This window comes from Rissa tridactyla, chromosome 6 (assembly GCF_028500815.1).
Source record: "Rissa tridactyla isolate bRisTri1 chromosome 6, bRisTri1.patW.cur.20221130, whole genome shotgun sequence".
Lineage (NCBI taxonomy): Eukaryota > Metazoa > Chordata > Aves > Charadriiformes > Laridae > Rissa > Rissa tridactyla.
Window position 1 is genome coordinate 14,280,935 of NC_071471.1, and position 22,164 is coordinate 14,303,098.

Below are 22,164 nucleotides of genomic sequence, written 5' to 3' on the forward strand. Positions count from 1 at the left end.
AAGAGAAGTTCAGCTCACACAACTGTTGCCACCACCAGATGAGTCCCATTTGTCCATAACGTGACCACGTGTGCTGTGAGAGAAGTTCCACTCGTGCAATGTCACCACCACCAGATGAGTCCCATTCGTCCAGAACGCGGCCACGTGCGCTGCGAGGTGTGAGCAGCCCTCTCTGCGATGGAAGTTCACAGCATTCGTTCTTAACCATTTCCTTGCCCAGGTGACGCCAACCTTTCCAGCTTGTGCTTAAGGTGTGTTAGCTAATTTCAAGGAGAGTTACTGTCTCCAAAATAGGGGCAGGCAGGGGGGGAAATAACAATCTTAACCACTACTACTTAACCTAAAGAGAAAAACTTGTGTGCCTGCTGCTATTTCAAATGAGGTAGTAGAAAAGTAACTAAAAGAAGAGGTAGTCACCCAAAGGTGATGACAGTGTTACTCTGGTAGAGCATGCCTCACAGCAGCTCTTGATGGAGTATTTCCCACACCATCCTCTCGCGGAAATAAGGCATGTGGATCTGAAAAGAAAAGAAAAATACATTAAATACACATCATGGCAGAAAGAGACACAAAATACGCAGAAACGCCCAGTTACTTCCTTATTATACACTTCCTTTTAAGAACCGCCAACGCTTGCCCTTCCGGTACAACCTGGCTTTCACCCGCACAGCTCCTAAGAGGGTGACATGCCACCAAAACCAGATCTCCTTGACCACACAACAGCTCACAAGCACTTTCACAGAAGAGCACTGCCTTGGAAAAGAACCAGTGTCTTCACTGGTCAAAGGCTGAGACCCATTTCTCCCAAAGATCCCAAGGCCAGATCTCACAAACCCCCTGGCTCCAGTACCTCGCCCAAGAGGAATCTCACTGGGAGCAGATACCGGACGCCAGGATGGAGAACACAGCTCTGCCCTGCTGAGGCCACTTGGAAGTTCAAGCCCAGCCACTATCTCCCAAGAACGGAGAGAGGTACAAAACCTCAGCCGCTGCACCAGATGCAATTAACAGCCGCTGCGTAACTTCCCTGGCTCTTGTCTCTGTGCGAAAGGGGCTGGAGCTGTTTAGAACCTTCACTCACCTGTGTAAAGGTCAGCGGTTTCTCTCTCGAGATGTAATCTGCGTATTTGCAGGTGAAAACGCCACAGTCGCTTCCATTCGATTGCTGAGGGATTTCCTAACGAATGCAAAGAAGATGGAGAATTTGCCTCTATCTTCAAGGAAAAGCAACTTGGAAGCAGCACCCATTACCAAAAATACCCTAACCAGACACTCCTGAACTTGCACCATCCCCAGTAACCGCTCCCCAACACAAGGAACAGACCCCAGGAACTGCACATCATCCCTCCCCTCGGCTTCCTACGCTCGGATGTTACAAGCCAAATTCCTGGCAGGCTGATAAGGGACAGCAGGCTTCCTCCCTGCAAGGTGTCTGGAGCTTTCTACAGTGTCTTTCTGAAGTGACATCCCTTAAATCGAGGCTTTCGGTGCTGCTTTTCGCTATTGCTGAGAAACATCAGCCCAAGCCCTTGCTTTGTCACGTGCCAGGATTTGGGCTGCAAACAAGCAGCCCACGTTCTCTGACGACTGCTAAAGAGACTTGAAATTTGACTTGTGAAATGGGGGCAAAGCCAAATTCACCTTCACGTGGCAGAGGAATTAAAAAAAAACCAACAAAGTATTCGGCCAGCAAGGAGAGGCACTGCTCAAAGATTTCATCCCAGCACGGTTTCCTGGTCCACTTGCAGCCCCATGTGGGACCAGAAGAAGATGCTTATGGCTGTTCTCTGAAGTCCTGGCCTTATGAGAAAGCGTTAAGAGCTTTGTGACAAGGAGTTCTAGTTCACATTTCAAGTGCAAGCAGTGCTCACTCACATGTGGCTCCATGCTGTGAACAGTCCACTCCAAAACACCCAGCTTCACGTGTCTTTTTTCACGGCTCTCCTCTTGCAGGTATTTGCTGTTGAAAACAAAAGAAAAGCCACTCTTCATCGCTGTAATTTAGGCCGAGAAAAAAAGAGCTGCTGAAAGATCACAGGAAGATGAATGGCAGGAGAGTAAACATGTCAGAGGATCCTCACAGCAGCTGATTTCAGGCATTTGGAGGAAAAATCCAAATCTTAAATTTACAAACGCTGCGAGAGGCTGCGAGCTAACCATCAGGAATGAGACCGACAATTCCGACAATTCCAAATAAGGTCATTGCTTAGCAGAGGTCAAAAAACCCCAAATCCCATGTTATCAGAGGAAGAACAGAAAAACCAAGCAAGGAACCCTAATGTCGTCAGCCCACCACGTGCCTGAATCCCACAGACTGCGTGCGCCTCCGGAAGGACAAATACAAAAGCTTTTGGGCCAGCACCTCTGGCTGAGGAAGTTTCCAGGCCAGCAGTTGCTGGAAAAAAGGACTGGATGCAGACCTGTTCTTATAGCCTTTCCCAGGCACCTGCTCTTAACTGTTCAGGACAGCACCGGACTAAACCAACGCTTGGTTTGTCTCTGCGGGCCACTCTCCTTGCTCTTGGGCTACAAAGCTGCTGGATTAAGGGGTTTTACTACCTCTGCATCAGTGGCAGAGACTTCTAAGGACGCCTGCTTGCACAACAGGAAAACCTGTCCCCGTTACGTTGGAGAGGTGTGCGTGCCAGCTGACACAGCTGCAAAAGCTGGCTACACGGTATCTGTCTTGAACGAGAATGTCAGAATTACAAAGAGCACCCAGCGGTATCCTCAAACACTTCTGCCCTCAAATTCTTCCCTTTCGTCAATAGCCCCATTTTATTGATCACTAACAAGGTTGGTGCCCGTGTGCCACGGGGCTACCATGTCTTTGTCTGTGCTCTAGGGGGAAGGTGGCAGAACCCAGGCATCCAAGACGCTGGGTGGAGGGGACGACGTGAGACTAGGGAAGGAGTCACTGTCAGACAACTCGCAGCAAGCGAATCCAAGATTTCTGGTTTGTTATCTACAGGAAATGTGGAAACTTGCCGTCGTGTCACAGGGGCAAAACCCAAAACCCTTCTCCTAATTCACAACACAAAAGCACTGACTGAGCAGTTACTTACAGCAAAGTCTCACAAATCTTGTCCCCTCCTTGTCCCAGGGAGTCGTAGTATTTGACGGTCTTCTTTCTGGTGTCTATGACCTGTTATTCAAAGGTGACTGTTAGACAAAGCACCACCTTGTGCTGCACAAACCTCCATGACTTTTCTTGCTAGCTTTTTCTCCCCACCCAACTCTAAATAACAAGCCCGTTTGACTCACCGCTAGTGCCCAGTGCAAGCTCAAATTAATGGGCACTAAGATGACGTCCTTGTGGAAGACATCCACGCGTCTGGTCAATCTTCTTACTGTCCTGTAGCCCCCAGAAGCTAGTTTTTCATAAAACAAGGAACTAAAAGCGTGGACTGATGGATATCCTGCCTTCTTACTTCTCTCCATCACAAGACCCATGTAGAAATTAATGACCTGTACCACAAAGAGTAAACTGGAGATGTAAAATCAGACGCTAGCTTACCAAACGAAAAATACAGCCACATCTCTCTTCTGGCCACCCTGAAGTACGCAGCTGAGAGAACTCCAGCCTCAGCTGTCAGCTTTTGTTGAGAGAACTTCGCACTTGGTTACAGTTGTTTATCAAACTGCACTTTGGTAAAAACACCTGCCACCCACTCCAAGAACCTGGACTAACTCCTGGAAGCACATAACACAACAAGTAAAGGAACTGCCAGGAACACTGGACCCTTCAGTACCTAAAATAAGAACTGCACAGAGATTTCTAGCCTCTGCAGTGCAGGTCATCAAATAACTTTGAAAAGTACACGGTGAAGGGGTATTTTTAAAGAAATGCTCAATTAGAAGATCCCTGTGCTGCAGCTAGTTTTACCTCATCATTTAGCCAGCAACCGTTCCTTAAGGTGTGGATGTCCTCACGAGTCACCTTTAGGTTGAAGGCACTGCTCATGATCTCCTCTGGCTCACCTTTGCCTAATGCGGCAACGACCTCTCTCTCCATGGCCTGAAATGGACAATTAAATGGGGAAGGACTTGTGCAACAGAGCATCGAGCATGCCAACCTGTGGGCACCTTTCAGCTCAAACACGGCCTGGAAATGAAGCTCAGGTGACAGAGCAACTGCCTTTGCCGGCTTTCGGCTAGGTTAGCAATCGCCCTTTTTGGTTGGTTGGTTGGTTTCAGCATCCTGACTTGGAACTTCAGGGCCCAGGTTTGCCTCAATTTGTTTTCACCAAGGAAGCTGAGATAAAACGCAGGGACGAGCAAACACACAGCAAACGCCTTTCCCATGCGATGCTGCAGCCCTCGCAACGCTGAGGTTTAAGGCAACCACAGCAGGCATTCTCCATGCCAAGGCAGCTACGTCAGGAGCCTGAAAGAATGGGAAGGTGGGGGAACTTCAAGGGAGCTGAAGTACCAGCAAAGGGGGAAACCGAGGCAGCTACACTGCAGTCAGGCAATCGGGAGTCCAGGCTGTGCATGCAGCTGGTTGTCATTTGCAGGTTTCCATGCAAAGGAAATTCTGCTTAGGGAATGCAAAGCAACCACTGGGTCTGTTAGTATAAAATACTCTGAACTGCCAGAGCATCTTCTTCTCGGTTGAACGTGGGCTAGCAGGATAAGAAAACCCCTGGTTTTCCTTGTACTGAGCATCACCCCGCAGACGTTGTAAACTCTGGACTTGCTAGCCCTTTCCAAGTCAATCCTCAAGAGGCAAAAAAGGGGGCGCTCGATCAGACTGCAACTCCCAAGAATAAAAGCGGCCAACACTCAGACAAGCAGGGGAGGCTGTTGTTAAACGTGGACTCCTTTTTGTCCGAGTAACAGAAGCCCCACCAACCCTTAGGTTAGCACAACTGAAGGAGTGCGTGGAGCATCAAATGCTTAAATCCTTTCAATCCTTCAAACCAGCTTTAGTGCTGACCTTTGCACTGGGAAGTCACAGCTGCAGACACTCCCTAACAGCTTAAATGCAAGTTCTTCAGATTTCAAAAAGCCTGAAGAACCACCTGTAACAAATGGAGTTCCTTGCAGCTGTTTCACAGCCTTCTCTTTTGTCAAACAGCCTGTCAGCTACGGTACCTCTGTGAGCGGAGTAAAGTCTTTTCCTATTCTTCTCAGCCTTATGACTTTCTTTCCTTTCACGGCAAGGGCGGGTGACTTTTTGGCCTGGGCGGGTGCCAGAGGTACTTGGCATAACACACCTTCTGCGATCTGAGCTCCACGCTGTTCCTGTGAGACAAAAGGACGTTAAGCTACCAATCCAGCACAGATTTTTTTGCTAGGGGATAGCACAGAAAATCTTGCTCATGTCTAAAACTGGAAGGGTTTTTGTACACGCATCTAACCAGCCGACTCCAAAGTTACTTTTTGTCGAGGACTGCATCCCAACTGCGCACCCATGTAGTGCTGCACTCAAAACTAAACGGAGGCAAGAGAGGCAGGAAGTTAGTTTGGCTTGGAGTAGCGTTAAGAACCCCAGAAAAGCCTCCGCAGGTAGGTATCAGGTTGAGATGGAGATTAATAGCTCTGATTTCCAGGACTAAAATTTAATTTTGATCTCAATCCTGACCAGAGACGAAAGTCAAAGAGATGTACTTCCTATCTCACAAAACAAGACACCACTAAAGATACCACAGTCTAGCTCTGCAGGTCAACCAAGCCTGTGCAGTAAAGACTCTGAGGCTGTACCCAACACATCAAAGGGGAAGAAGAAAAATAGTATAGGGTAGTGCGCTCATCATAGTCCAGAAACAAAATGAACGGCAGCGGGAAACCCTTTGTGATCGTGCTACTCAACAAATCATGCTCCCGCTTCCCTTGGGAAAAACGACCTGGATGAATACAGATATTGTTGAGGAAGTAATGAAAGGGAGGAGCGCAAAAATTTCTGATCACAACCAGATACATTTTCCTAAAAAATGAAATCATGAATAACACAAGCTTACCCCTGCAACTGCAACAGCTTGTTTCACCGCTCCGTCCTCTTCCAGACATTCTTCTGCTGGTGGGGAGCCCCTGCGAGGAGAGGGAGAGAGAAAGAGAGAGAGCAGTGAGCTGTGGACCTGTACTGTCCCACGGAATTCTCAAGAATTCACCTTCTGGACAAGAAATGCTTTTTCAAGGCTGATGCTGACTACAGCCTCGGTTGCACACGTGTGACAACATCGTCTCCGCTTCCAGCACGATTCTTTCGGAGCAGCGAGACTGGCATAGAAGGAAGCGCTGGAGCTTTGTAAATTCCTTCCCATCTCCCTGTGCAAGACTCCTTTGGTTTCTCTTGATCAGTTTCATTATTTGGAAAACAGGGAAGCAACCAGCACTTCCTCTGTCAAGTGCTCTGGGATCTACTGGGGATAAATGCTGCGTGCTAGGGCTTATACTGCAAGGTATAACATGAACACCCGCAACTCTACCTGCAGCCACATACAGTTAGCTTACGGGAACTAAGACCAGCACAGGGAATGAAAAATGGGACACCTACAGGATATTTACTTGCCTTCTGTAGGCTAGTCAAGAGAGTGACTGTCCCCATTTGGAGAGGATTACCAGTAAAACCACACAGACTCTGAAGAGCAAACAAATACACAGACAGTAAAGATGTCTGTCTATACGTGCCTTCCTCAAAACCAAGAATTTGCCTTGTCACCAAAGACCCCCTTTTTCAGGAGGGAGACCTACAGCAGACTCTCACAGTATTCTCCCCTTTCAGTCCAGCGTGGTAAGAGTAGCTATCACAAGCTTTGTCAAATGACTTCCCTTGGTAGTTAAATCCACAAAAAAAGGCAAGAAAATGTTCCTTTCACTTCAACCCGTCATACTCTATCCGTTCCTTTATTTCCTTCTCTCCCCTCACGCTCAGGTGAACCACTGACAATTTAAGCACACAACAGTGCCGCACGGCTAAAGAGAGCGCTAGTGTTTAAAGCGGGGAGAAGAACAGGCACGGAAAGAGACACGCGCACAGAGCCAAAAGAAACAAGAACCGTGATGAAAAGAGACTCTACCTGGTCACAACATCTCCCTGAGACAGCTCTGGGCAGCAAACACCTACCAATTTGATACCTGCACAGAAAAGCAGTAGTATTAAAAAAATAAGTCAACTTTCAATTGCCATCAGATGTACGTAGCTCTCCGTTTCTGAGGAATAAATAAATAAAAAAAAAATATTTAAATTAGGAAGTTTGAACTCTGGCAAGCAGTGTGAACTTTGAATATCATGTGGGAGTGTATAGGAAATGCCCTATTTTCATTTGAAGTCTACCTACAAACTGGAAGGGATTTGAATCATGGGGATACTCACCAGTCCTTAGCGTTGGATATGGATAAACATCTCCTCCTTTTGTTTCTTCCGGGTCAGTCATCACAGGTTCCTTGGAATAGGCTTCAACCCTTTGGTGCAGCAAAAACAACAGAGGAGAATCACTATTTTTATACCTAGGGCATTTCTTGTCAGTACATACCAATTCACTAGGACAGATCCAGTTCAGACGTACGCAACTGTCTACGTTAGAGTTGGAAGTCATGGGTAAAGCAACAGGTATACGTAACGTAAAATTAAGCTGTTTAATCCCTTGGCAGAAACATCCTGTCTCCTGCACTAGTTTCCGGACAAAATGCAAAGGGATTTCCATGGGGAGTTTACGTTCAGAAACTCGGCCACTTTCAAATCGGGCACACTGAAGATACACGAGTCCAATTTTCTGTCTCTTCAGAATTTCAAGAGAGATCAATCAATCGTGGTATTTGTTCCCTTTACCAGTCAATCAGTGGCTTTTTTGGTTTGTCTTTAAAAAGAAAGAAACATTCTTTGCACATCCTACAAATACCTGGATTAACCTGAGGAGGCCACCGAGGAGGACATTTTACTTCAGACCTGCTCTACCCTGACCTCAGAGACTACATGCTCATTAGCAGTCGGAGTGCATTAGGCACGTGCCCTGGGAACACGCTCTGGTTTAGCTTCACCTGAAAGGAATCTGCTTCACATGCTCCAGCTCTGCTCTGAGATATGAGCCCAACAGATCATTCAGGGACTATTCGTGCTTCATTGCAGGGAGCTGAAGCGGGGGGGGTCGGTCTTTTAAAAATTACTTTGCCCCAACACTTGCCCTGGGACACTGCCCAGAACCCCCACAGTAGGACACAGTCATCCCCTCCGCTTCCATGTACAACACCTACAAAGTTACCACCAAGAAGTTAAAGGTAATTTTGCCTATAATTACTTGCGGAACCTTGTCGGCTCTGGATTAGGACGGCTTCCAGCATCTTCTTCCTTTACTGGTTCCAAAGGCTTTTGATGTTTCACCTTTTCTCCTCGCTGAACATCCTAGCAAAATGGAGGGAAAAACAAACAGCTTAGAACCACTGCATGTGAAGCAAACGTTTGTCATCCGGATATAGCGTGGACTGCACAGGCTGCTCCCAAAATACTGGCACGTTATTCACATTTACTTTAGCAGGAATTCCCACCTTCCTTTTGTGTTAGCCCTGCTCTAGGAGCTCGTGTCCCACCAGAACGCTCAAAATTCCTTCTGCAACTGTTTCCTCAATTGGGGGCCTCTGCTCTTCAGCTATGGTCTGCACCCCTTGCCTAATAATTCAGGCTAATAGGCATTCCTGCCAATAGACATCATGATTGGCTGCTATGAGTCCCCGGGCGTATCCTAATCATGCTCCACAGCTTGCCATGGCCTGCTTCTCCAGCACTTTGCCCTACGTTCTGCTCCCATGTAAGCTCATCAGGAATTTTCCAATGGTTCCTTCAGGTATTGGAAGGAAAGGACAGGGAAAGACCTCTCAGATAGCCCTGTAAGGAAGGAGTAGCAACAACTCAGTGGGTTTTTTCCCTCCGCCATCCTTTTAGACTTGCTACCTAAAGAGCAGAGTTGAGCTAGGTCAAGGACAACATAGTGAAACAACTCTGCAACAAATACATACTTAGTGACAAGGCAGTACAGCTCCACTGACAAGGGAAACTGGCTGCAGGGTCCTCCCCCACTACACCAGGTCCATGAAAATGGTTTAAAATTCAATCCTTTGGCAACAAACCACTGCTCTGTTCCAAGACTTGATGCACGTAAAGGCAAATGAAATGCTATATGCTGATTTCCCAGAAGCATCCCTTCAACTTCTTTCACTACACCCACTGTGCTGTTACAAACTGTTCCTTCAGCCTTTACACGCCGTTTTGCTATCAGTGCTAAGTTCTTTCCATTCAAAAGACACATTTCGCACTCAGGTTACCTCTTCAGCAGTACAGAAAAGCCTCCCCATTTTGCTGGCTTCCAAAGTGCTGCGTTCTGGCGCAGCGCGCTCCTTAATGGGTGGCCTCGGTGTCAAGACGCTGCCTGAGGCAGGTTTGATGTCCTGCTTGCCCCTCTGGCTTGTGCTAAAAACATCAAGGGCAAAAGAAATAGTATCAAGAGAAGGTTCAAATATACAGCTCCTGATGCTAGCTTCACCAACAGCTGTTGTGTTAAAGCACGTACGCTGATGATGATGGAGACAGACGCGAGATGTTTACAACCTTTAGATGAAGACCTGCTGTCTTCAACTAGCTCATGGGAAAGTACAGAGAAGTCAAAGCGAAAATCGGAACAACTGCCTTGAAGATACACTGCTGTTTGTCACCTCAGCCTCTTCTCAAGTTCTACACTTCCTCTTACCATAGACCTTTAATCTTTATCTAATCTCCTGTGCCTATGAAGTATCTGGATTTAAAGAAAAAGCTTAAAATCAGTCGGGGGAGAAAAAACCAAAAAAGCAGCTGGAGACCTCCCTTAGTACAGCAGCCTGAGGGAGTTCCAGGCTACCTTGGAGGAATATTGCTCTGTGGACACAAATACAAATGTTAGGCAATACGGAGGAAGTTCAACAACGAAAGAGAAAGGCAATAAACCTTTCGGAGAAGAACTCCAAGAAAACGGAAGGATTTTTACCTCAGACGCGGAATTGTCTTGTCACAAAGGGACAGTGAGCGTAAGGCATCGATAACTACAAAAAGAAATTGAAGGGTTTTATGAGTTTACAGTCAAGAGCTTCACAAAAGAAAACTTGTCATTTTCTCTCCTACATCATAATATTATTTGTGTTATGTCACTTGAGGAGAGTTTCAGAGTTTCATACTGGCAACTACAGAAACTTGTGCACACAAGGGATTGCCAGCCAAAACCCGAAATAAAAAAGGGTTATCAGGACCTACTACCCAAAATCAGCTTTTCAAACAATTGACTTCTGGCAAGCCAACAGTGGACATATCAGAACTGAAGGACTGCATCCAAGGCAGCTCGTCTACTGAGATGACAAGATCAACGCCTGGCTCCACTCCAGAGGCAATGCAAGGATGCAGGCAGGAATCAGAGCTCACACTCAAGTATTCCCAGACGCTGCCTAGTATTGTGCCTGCAATAAGCCCTACAGAACTCTAGGGGTCCAGCTGTACGGTGCACAAGGGCGGGTGAAAAAGAAACGAGTTCATAACTCCATGTCAGCCTTACCAATCCGTAGTGTTCCTCCTTCTTCCATACACCATCTTGGTCTTTTAGCTGGAGGCTCAGAAAAGGTGGACTGCAAACAAAAAAAAGGAAAACAACGAGAGTAAAACGTGAATTCCATGTGAATGTCAGCAAACATAAACGTCCTGAAATTTAGTCAACTCTGTTCTGACTTGGGGACCATGATTTGCCCGCTCAGACTGCGGAAGAATGCCAATCTTTGCAGGATCTCTGACGAGTACACTTTAGGCTTTTAATACAGGCTCTCATATCTGCAGTGATTAAAACAATATAAGCTTGTCACGCAGTTATCACTAGTCCAAAGTGTGGTAGTTTAGCCCTTCAAAAACATATTTTGAACAAATAAGAGTGAATGACTCTCTCACGAACTAATAGTCAGAGCATGACAGATTCTTATTCCTCTTATCCTATAGGGCAATAAGAAAAATAGCACTACTACTTGAACCAAACTGGGAAGTCAAGCAGCTCATGACTCATTTTAACCGAGTCCGAGTCCTACAGCCATCCTCCCCCGGAACGGTGGATTATGAACCTATCAGAAGGAGGTTTATCCAGAGGAAGTACGCAGTTTTTCTTGCAAAGTAGTGTATTTTGATTCCTTAACTACAAGCTTGAGAAAGAGAGTAACAACAGTTTACAAACACAGGACAACCATAAACTGGGATGATGGGAAAGTATCTGGAAGGCCCAACTTCAGGACGCTTCAGGGAGAGACGCTTGCTCTTTCATCTTCCACAGATTCGCCCTATTTTCCCAACCCTTGCTAACCCCTTCCCCAGACTCTGTGCTCACAGCATCGTCCCTGACTGACGCTCTCCGACGTTTAGTTGCCTTGCGTTGCAACTTCACCACAGAGGAAACTTCTTCAGGTTTGTCTCCAGGCTCAGAGTTGTCAAAATCTAAAAAAGCAAAGACAGGCCATATAAGAACATGATAGGAAAGGAGATTAGGATTTCTATTGGCACCAAAGCCACAGCTAAAGCAGAGTAACCCATTTCAAGTTTCACACCCTTCTGCCAACAGCACTTGGTGGCAATTTTTGTATTAGTTGCTTCACTGAGCAGCCCCTCAGAGCCACAGCTCAAAGACTAACCCACCCGTGAGTCTGCCAGCCAGATCTGCAAAAAAACCCTGCTTTGGGGAACATTCCCTGTTTCCGGAGAAGCAGCACAGGGTGCAATTCATCCTCCTCCCACCTCCACACACGCATGTAGTTTATTACATGTACGTGGTTATTACAAAAGTAATAAACTAAAATAGAAAAAGTAGAAAAGTAAAAAGAAGTACAAAAGCCAGAGTTTTCTAAGGCAGATGAAACCTAAGAAAAATCAGGCCTATTAAAGACTTCTGTAACGTCCAATACCTGTTCTTCTCTTTTTGGCTGGAGGCTCATCGGGATCCTCCACAGGTGTACAAATGCTGAGGAAAGAACACACAGAAGAGTGGTTTGAAACTTCCTTCAGCTTCTACCAGGCTGACTTCCCTTCACAGGGCCCAAACTTCCAAAGTTACTTTTCATAGCCCAAAGGTCTCCTCCTCCGAGCACCCCTGCGATCATCTCAGGCACACACACCCAACCTGAGCACACCGCTGAGCATCCCCCATCAACCCCCCACAACCTCTCCCAGGCAACGGACCGCTCACACACAGCTCATTATCCCACTACACCCTATTAGGCCTCTTTTCCTCATTCTCCTAATGCTTCCTAACATTTTACATCTGTTCCTATCACCAAAAACTTGCAGAAGTTACGATGCCAAGTTTTCCTCTTTCCTCAAGGAAAGCCACATACCAGCCATTACTAAGCCTTCCAAGTTCCTCAGTCACTACACGGAGTTGCAAAGAAAAGACTAAGTAGGACAGGAAACAAAAGGTGGGAAAGCAACTCATGCAGACACCCACTGCAATAACTTACTGCTAAAGCAGTGCTCGGGAACTCGTTCTTCAAAGGATTCTTAGCTGCACCCTTTCTTATTAAGCGTATGTCCAAATATTCTATCACTTGATAACAACGATAAAATCCAGTACACATTTTTACTTTGGGAATGGAGCACAAAGGTTGCTCCTAGTTGGTTTTTTCCTCTATTTGCCCCACAAAATGCCATGACAGACGCCAAGGATTCTTTGAAGAATTCTTCCGTCTTTCTTACACAAAATCATTCCTTTTAAACTGTTAGGCCCCCAAAACCTGCTGCTATCACCACTCATGGACTATCTCATCTTCTCTCTGTATCAGGAGCACAAAAAGGAACCGATATCCTTAGCGGCACCTTTCATACAATACCAAGAATATTTGCTTTTACTATGCTGTTAAAGTCAGGCAGAAAATATCGGGGAGGGAGGTCTGAAAGGCAAATACACTATAATAAAAATGCAACCTTACTCAGCATATTTGACGTGGCAGAAGGTAAAACTAAGGAACCCAAAATATTGGTATCCTCCTGCTCGACTTCAGCAAGAGCTAGCTCATTCTGGGCTGCTTTTCAGTGAAAGCTTTCCAGCCTCATTCTTCTGCAGGGATCGGCACAATCCAACCTCCTCAAGGCTACTTCCTCAGAGAAGCACGGTTTAAACGCCTGACTGCGGTTCATAACCACAGTTTGTGAACACAAGTGCCTCTTTCTCCACCTTTCCCAGAGCACCCAACACCTGTGACAGCCTTGTCTTCTCCTTTTTCACTTTAACAGACACTTGGAGGGCTAGAATTACTTGGATCACAAGAAAAGATGAATTCTCTCTTGCCAGTTCAGAAATAAACGTGGAAACCTTTGCTGTTCTGAAGTGGGCATGGCCAGGGAACATGCATGGACAAAAGGGAAGGAAAAAATCAATCTAAGCCTAGCTACCTCTCTCTCCCATGGGAATACACAACCCCGGGAGGAGGTTAAACTGTGTCATTGCAACTGGGGTTTTGCCAAGGACCCGCCAGAAACAGGGAAGCGCACAGAGTGTTGAGTAGTATTTGAAACATGCCGAAAAAACGGGCCAGAACATAAAAGCAACTTGAGACCGCTCTCCAGGGAGAGACGCATTCATGTCCTTCTCCACGCTCTACAGGAGACAGCACCTATTTACGCCCAGCATTTGACTTGCCTCCTTAGCAAGGACAGGAAAGAAAGAAGGTATTAGGAAAACTCAACAACTCTGTAGGCTCCCACAGAAGCTCAGGCCCTCCTCTTTTCAAAACCTCCTCCCCCACCAGTGTTGAGGGCACTTCATTAAGATTTATAATTTGAATTTGTAAAAAATTCAAGTTTTCACAGGGTAACCCCCCATCCCAAAAAATCGCAGACTGCGCTTCAGCAGTGCAGTACGAGAGTAGCTAACGCTTATCTCCTTTGCCCACCACCTTCACCACTCACGCCCGTAATTGTTCATCCTTCTCTCACGGAAAAGCCTCAAGGGGCCGAGCCCAGCCCAGGAGCGTGGCGGGGACCCCGGGGCAGGACACCACACTGCGCCCCAGCCCGCAGAGCGGCTAACGGCTCAAGCCCCTCAGGCCGACGCCATGGGGCCGAGGCTCCTGTTACCCCCAAGCAGGCCCCGGGGGGTCCCACAAGGCCCCGCTTACCCAGCCCTGGCCTCACGGCCCAAGCGACGCTTTTTGCCTCTCCGCTGGGGAGCTGCAGGCGCTGCGTGCGGTTCCGCCATGGCTCCGCTGCAACTAGGGACGCGGACGCTGCGTTCGACCATTGTGACGAACCGTGATGTAGCGGCGGCCAAGGGCCCGCTGCAGGGAGCCCGGCTAAAGCGGCCGCTGTGGGGCTGGCGAGTGCTGAGCTGGCTCCTGGTGGCCTTGGCTGGCGCTCGGGGGCCATCCTCTGCCCTGCCCCGCTGTTAAGGGGTGGGGGGTTTAATAGGGTTCTTCCTAGTGGTTTATCAGGTGTTGCCTCTGGGGTGGAAATGTGCCCGTGCTGCTGCAGCCACGTCCTGGAGAGCCTTTTCCACATGAGGAATGAAAATGAATGGTTAAGTCCAAGAGGAGCAAAGGGGGCAGATGAAAGGGCTCAGGGCAGGAATGGCCCTTTGGGACAGCCCTTGTCACAGGAGGTCCCCCTAGCTTTTGACGCCTGCAGGGAGTCTTAAGTGGTGGTGGGCTGTGGTTTAATGACAACGACCTTCCTCATTACTTTAGGAACTTAATTGCCGCTCCACTTTATGCTTCAGGGCTCTGGCCCAGGAAGATGCCTGAGCGCTGGAGGCAGAAGTGGCCATGGCAGAGGCGTTGCAGGCAGGCTGCAGGCAGGGTGGGCGGTGGAAGCAGCCCGGCAGAGGGCAGGGCAGCCCCCCGCAGGGCCTGCGACTTGGAGATGCCTCTTCAGTCGGCTTCTGCCTCCCTCTCCTCTCCCCATCCCGCAGGTGTTAGCTGAATCCTGCAGCCGAGAGCTGGAGGGGGCGCAGGGCATTTGAGTTCCTGGGTAAAGAAAGATGCGAGGTTTTTCTCGGTTTCTCTCTGTGAAGCCAAAACTCACCTGCAACACTCCCGTTTCTGTCCACGGTGGAGAGAAAGCCGGAGCGCTGAACTCGGTCTGTGGAGTTATGCAATGTGATTGCTTTGTGGGTGGTGTTTGGTGGGAAGACTGCTGTGCTCTCTAAACATCAATAACCAAACACATCAAGAAGTTACCATTTCATTAAATTAATGCCACTAGACTGAGAGTCTTTCTTTTTGGAGTGGAGTCTCTTGTTGCACCTTACACTAAATGTTTTGGGTTTTTTTCTCCTCTCTGTCCTGTATATGGCAAAAAATTCCCATTTTTCTAAAGGCAAATACAAAACCATCACCACATCTGTGTGGACCCAGAAGGACCAGGAGTGCCGGGCAGGGGTCCCTCAGCTTCCCGCCACCATTGCCATGGCAGGGGCTTGCATGGAGGTGGCACATCAGCTCAGCGAAGCCCCGCTGCAGCGTCTGCTCCACATCTGGTCTGGGCTGGGAGGATGGCTTTGGGGGAGGCGTGCGGAGACCCTGCTCTGTCCTCCCGGTGTCACCAGAGAGGTGCCCAGCACTCCTGGAGATGGGCTCTGCTCCCTCCCCTGCCGCGTGGTGCATATATATCCATATATACACACACCGGCACAAGTGTCATTACATGTGCAGGCTTCACACTTCCAAACAAATCCTCATTTTCCACCGACCGAAACTGCAATCCTGTGTCACACGCTCAGACACTGTTCTCAAATAATACCCCCTCTACTCTGTTATTTACTTGCAATCTTCTTTGGTAATGACAGACCCTCATTAGCATTGGAGACTTTTTTTTAATCGGTATAAAACTTAACTTCAGTGCCATTGCCTAAACGCTTGGTTTGACCACACCAGAAGGTTTTCTTTCTTTCAAGAGATTAAAGAACATTTCAAGTTCAGCAGCAGCAGAATTCTATTTTTTCCTAAAACCAAACAGTTCTAAATTTTGTGTCAATTCTGATCAAGAACGCTCAGCCATGACACCGCAGTACCGGATTTTTTTCAAAAATCACCTGGTTTATCTTTGTAGCATCTCTTAAACCTGAATATTCAGCCTAATGGGCATTCCAGATTAAGCATTCCGAAATTCATTTGCTAAACCAACATGGGATCGTGCTTAAACCACTTCCAAACAACTTCAAGTAGAACTATTTACAATTGCCTCCCATCCAACACTGTGGGGACGGGGTGGGACACAACTCGCAGGATAAAGCAGATTTTCAGTGAATTCCAGGAGCAAGAGAATCAAGGCCATATTCTTCTCCGTCAAAATATTGGAGGAAGTGTCCTAAACTATGGCCACCTCACATATTAACCCTGCAAAGGGCAGTGCAAATCCTGAGAACTAATTTAGGTTACAAACAACAAATTTAACCTCAACGCGTTATTCCCTTCCAAAGGAAACAATCCACAGACATGAGTTCTGAGTTAATGTATTAATAGCGCTGTAAGCAGCCTTCAACTCTTTGTAAAAGAGTTAGACAACGCCAGATTAAAGAAGGGCCCAAACCCCAAACTAAGGCTGTTCTTCCTTTGGGGAAAAAGACTTCTGTTCATAAAACTTCACCCTCTTGGCGGGATCAGGCAAGACAGAAGGAACCTTGTCGAAATACGGGTGGTCTGATACCGAGAAGGACACCAGAAATGCACAACCGGAGGGAAGCAGCAGGGAGGATCTTGCCCACAGACATACCCCGTACCCCTTTCTAGTGTTTAGAAGTTAATAAGCTTTGAAGAAATCAGTAGAGAAATTCCATGAGCATAAGCAAATGACTGAAGTCTTCATCCCTTTGCTATATTTTTAGAACAATCTTTGCTCTGTCACGTTAAGATGGATGTGGAAGCGGGACACCTGTGATCTGAGAAGAAAGAGACGTGTATCTAAACCAGAAAATTAAACAGCTGGCTTAGATCCATTCCGCTCTTTTGGACTTTACAACGTTGTCCAGTTTTTAAACACCCACGTTTTTGTTTCCAGATCATCATTCTTTGAAACCTCCCTCTTCAATCTCCCCCATTTTACAGGATTATGCCACTTCTTTAGTACTTCCAGCCTCCAAGGAACTCCTGGCACCTCACCTGCTCCAGATATTCCTGAGACTGGTAATAACCCCTACAATGGCAAAGCTCTCACCCCCCACCAAGTCCCAGGAAATCCTCCCTGGCTAAAATGTCAAACACCAGGAGCCTGCATCCCTCCAAAAGCAGTTTACGCCCCAGCATCCTGACACATATTGAGGCTTCGTACAAGCCACTCCCACAGCTCACCCAAATTCCACAGTCTCTACTAGCTCATTCTGTTGTTCTTCAGGCATTTTCTCTTCCTAATCCTTGCTCTCTTGCCAAACCAGGCTCCTGGAATGAATGCGGAAGAAAAAAGAAGAAAAGCCAAACTTCTTTATCCTCCCTCTATTCAAACTCTGCTGGTAAGCAGATCAGGACTGGTGTTGGTATTAAATAACCATTTTGTTCTGACCTTGAATTTGTGACGTGTCCATTTTACAAACCACCAGCTCCCTTGATGGTTACCAACAGTTCTTCCCCTTCCTTGGGCATTGCTGGCATCGAGGTGGAAGCCCTGAAGTCCAGGCTTGTGTGTTTCCAAATCATTCTCTCCATCCTTGAAGCATATTGAAAACAACCGGTAATGCTGTAGGGATGACATTTCGGAGCACGTTCATCAAGATGCGTTACAGTCATCTGCTCCACAGGCAGGGAATGCCAGGGCAGCAGCATTATTTGGGGGGCAGCAGACAGAAAAGGGTTCCGTGGACAGAAGCAGCCGTAAGGTATGGAAGTGAGGACCGCGTGTTCTTTGCGCTTCCGAGATCCAGGTTTTCCTCACGGGGACCCAAGTTACAGGTTTCACTTCCTTAGTGGAAGATACCGGCAAATAAAGGGATTGAGGTATTTTTTAAATCCTAAATTCCTATACAATTATGTAGTTCCACTTGTTTTCTTAAGGAAAGCTGCAGCCCCACATTACACATCATCAAATCTACGATAACATTTACGCAAGGTGTAATTGCGCTCACTTCACACTCCTTCCACCCCCCTGCTACTCAATTTAGCAACCGATCCAACAGAGAAGGAACAGCTTTTGGCTCTCTCCCCCTGAAGCACACCAGCACCAGACCAGATCACTGCTGGGGGGGCTGGGAATCCACTGGGAGGGAAAGCAGAGCAGCCCCTTCCCATGACAGTTCCCACACTCCACCAAAAAGAAAAAAAAAAGCCAAAAAAAGACAAGAATGTGTTTTGAAAAATGAGACTATCAGACAAGAAGCACGGAAGCCCAGCTTCCTCCCACCACCTCTGCCGCTTGCACTGGCCCTGGGGCTCACTCCGTGCCACCAAGCCGGCAGGAGACTAGTCCAGCAGCAAAAAGCAAAGGATTTTCTGACAGCTTCGGGTACCGACCAGCCCAACAAAAAGTCAGATCAGGGGCAGCTGATGAAGGAGGAACACAAAGAATGACCTGTCCTTTTGGTGGCATCCAGCTATCAGATTGTTTCGAACCTTCTCAAACTGCTTCCTTAGTTCTTCTTCCACAACTTCCAATTTTTTTTCCCTTCTTTTTTTTTTTTCCCCTCCCTGTTTAAACCGTGACATAAACCAGTTTCAGTTTGCTTTGCTGCTGAAATAGCAAGTCCCATTACTTGTGAAAGCACCTGGTATTTCTTCTCCATCCCCAATGCTGACATTAGAACTCGTGGCTCCACAATCCAGTCAAGCCTGCAAAGCAACGCAGCTGGAAACGGAATCAGGGAAAAAAAAATAAATCAGCTGATTTAATTCCCAGATCCGACTGGCTGTCCAAACACTAGTATAAGGGAGAAAGCAGAACACGTTTTCAGGAGCACAATTCTTGTTGGCAGCATGGACTTGGAGCAGCTCAACAGACAGTCGGAAAGTCATATCCTAGATTCTTTATCCAAACGCTGCTGCTACTCTGCAGAGACTTGAGCGCTTCCCGCTTCAAAAAGTAGAAAAGCCATTGACTCGGTAAAATAGAAGCCTTAAGTAAGCCAAAAATGTCATAAATAACACCAGCAAGAGCATTAGAAAAGCCGCTCCCTGATCTAGTCTGAAATAGCAGGTTGTAGCTCTGTGCTTTTCTCTCTTAATTTTACAAACACGTACATTGCATACTGTCGCGGGCGGAGTGAATAACTTCGCTTGTAAGAGAGTAGTGAAACGTTTGTTAACATAAAACAGTGATGTAACAAAGTTAGTAGTGAATGCGACAGTGTTTTACGCGATGCGATGCCAGGGTACACTGGGTTAGTCACTGCACAGAGGCCAGGGTCAGACAAGCTCTCAGGGAGACCCTCCCGTTGAGTCACGAGGTTCAGAAAGGACCCCCTTGCTTTCTAAACTCCTTCTCAGAGAGGAGTCGAGGTGCGGCTGGATCCAATCCTAGTCCCAGACCTGCTCAACGGTTTATGTCTAAAGGATTATGTACGCGCAATCCATCCTTAGATCACTTAGCTAAGATTGCAAAGTTTAGCATGCTGTCAGTCACTTACCGAGAATCTGTTGCGGCAAGGAATCGCTCAAGCGCGAGGAGAAGAACCTTAAGCGAGCGTCCCCACTCAAGGGGAGATCCTGTCGTGCAGCCCGCTGCCGTGCAGGAGAGCTCAAAGGGCTCTTGGGCTGTCCACTCTTTCTGGAGTAAGATAATGGACCTATAGTCATATGCTCATGGGAACAGGGTACCTAGGGTCCCACTCCAGACAGAGTTTTGGTTGTGTCGCCAGCCATCTCCCACAGTTCAAGTGCAACTCATAACAACTCCCGCTGATGGCCATGGCTTGAGCAGGAGCCGGGGGGGGAAAAGGGGAGAGCACACTGCCACACATACACCTTACCTAGTTATGACTCACAAAAGTTCAGCCATCGCTCATTTGAAGCCTTGGGGAAGACTGCCCGCACGTGATTTTATTATTTTTTGTTTGAAATCAAAGTATAGGAAAGGGAAGAGTAGGGAAGCAGGAAGAACAGAAGAGCAGAGACTAGGGAAGCAGGTGGGATAGCAATTGCTGTCCTATCGTACCCTGCACAATTGTGTTTCAAAAAGGCTTTGCTCGAAAGGTCTTCGTGTTCCCACTCCTTCTGATTGGAAATACAGCGCAGGTTATCCTGGCAAACCTTTACTAAAGTTCGGCTGCCGTCTTGAACTGGTTTTCAGTTGACTTGCACAACAGCAACTACATCAACTTGTTATAAAAAAACTAACACAGAGAATCACAGAATCATAGAATCGCTGAGGTTGGAAGGGACCTTTAGGATCATCAAGTCCAAGCATTAACTTACCCTGAAAAAAACCACTACTAAACCATGTCCCTAAGTGCCCCATCTACCCTTTTTTTAAACACCTCCAGGGATGGTGACTCCACCACCTCCCTGGGCAGCCTATTCCAACGTTTAATAACCCTTTCAGTGAAAAAATGTTTCCTCATATCCAATCTAAACCTCCCCTGACATAACTTGAATCCGTTTCCTCTTGTCCTATCGCTTGTCACCAGGGAGAAGAGGTCAGCCCCCATCTCTCTACAACCTCCTTTCAGGTAGTTGTAGAGGGTGATAAGGTCTCCCCTCAGCCTCCTCTTCTCCAGGCTAAACAACCCCAGCTCCCTCAGTCGTTCCTCATAAGGTTTGTCCTCCAGACCCCTCACCAGCTTTGGAGCCCTTCTCTGGACACGCTCCGACACCTCAATGTCCTTCTTGGAGTGAGGGGCCCAAAACTGAACGCAGTACTCGAGTGCCGAGTACAGGGGGATGATCCCTTCCCTAGTCCGGCTCACCACGCTATTCCTGATACAGGCTAGGAGGCTGTTGGCCTTCTTGGCCACCTGGGCACGCTGCTGGCTCACATTCAGCCGGCTGTCCACCAACACCCCCAGGTCCTTTTCTGCCAGGCAGCTTTCGAGCCACTCCGCCCCAATCTTGTAGCGCTGCATGGGGTGGTTGTGACCCAAGTGCAGGACCCAGCCCTTGGCCTTGTTGAACCTCATACCACTGACCTCAGCCCATCGGTCCAGCCTGTCCAGATCCCTCTGCAGAGCCAACCTTCCCTCAAGCAGATCAACACGCCCGCCCAGTTTAGTGTCATCTGTGAACTTACTGAGGGTGCATTCGATCCCCTCCTCCAGGTCATTGTAAAGATATTAAAGAGAACCGTCCCTAGGACCGAGCCCTGGGGGACGCCACTTGTGACCGGACACCAACTGGATTTAACTCCATTTACCACCACTCTCTGGGCACGGCCATCCAGCCAGTTTTTTACCCAGCGAAGGGTTACACCTGTCCAGGCCATGAGCAGCCAGTTTCTCCAGGAGAATGCTGTGGGAAACGGTGTCAAAAGCTGTGCAAAAATCCAGGTAGACAACATCCACAGCCTTTCCCTCATCCACTAAGTGGGTCACCTTCACAAACCCATGCTGACCGGGCCTGGTCACCCTGTTCTCCTGCACGTGCCGTGTAATGGCACTGAGGAGGATCTGTTCCATGACCTTCCCAGGCACCGAGGTCAGACTGACTGGCCTGTAGTTCCCCGGATCCCCCTTCCGGCCCTTCTTGTGGATGGCTGTCACATTTGCCAACCTCCAGTCAGCTGGGACCTCCCCGGTTGTCCAGGACTGCTCATAAATGATGCAAAGTGGCCTGGCGAGCACTTCCGCCAGCTCCTTCAGTACCTTTGGGTGGATCCCATCCAGCCCCACCGATTTGTGCACCTCCAGGCGCTGAAGCAGGTCCCTCACCATTTCCCTTTGGATTACAGGGGCTTCATTCTGCTCCCCATCCCTGTCTTCTAGCTCAGGGGTCTGGGTACTCAGGGCACAACTGGTCCTACTGCTGAAGACTGGGGCAAAGACGGCAGTAAGTACCTCAGCCTTTTCCTCATCCTCGGTCACTATGTTACCGGCCCCATCTACTAGAGGACAGGGATTGTCCTTAGGCCTCTTTTTATTGCTAATATATTTATAGAAACTTTTTTTGTTGTCCTTGACAACAGAAGCCAGGCTTAGTTCCAGCTGGGCTTTGGCCCTCCTGATTTTTTCCCTACATAGCTTCACTACCTCTTTGTAGTCCTCGAGTGGCCTGCCCTTCCTTCCAAAGGCCGTAGATCCTCTTTTTTTCCCTAAGTTGCAACACTAGCTC

General features: G+C 47.8%; 1 protein-coding gene across 1 annotated transcript; it reads right to left on the bottom strand.

The window, feature by feature from the left end:
• Positions 1–455: 455 nt before the first annotated feature.
• On the bottom strand, positions 456–21,934 carry LOC128911061 (sentrin-specific protease 2-like). The gene is made up of 8 exons (XM_054205306.1): positions 21,926–21,934; positions 11,878–11,895; positions 3,887–4,018; positions 3,265–3,468; positions 3,066–3,145; positions 1,876–1,960; positions 1,082–1,177; positions 456–518 (listed from the first exon to the last, which is right to left on the bottom strand). Exons 1-8 carry the CDS (start codon positions 21,932–21,934, stop codon positions 456–458), a joined length of 687 nt encoding a protein of 228 aa, XP_054061281.1.
• Positions 21,935–22,164: the final 230 nt, after the last annotated feature.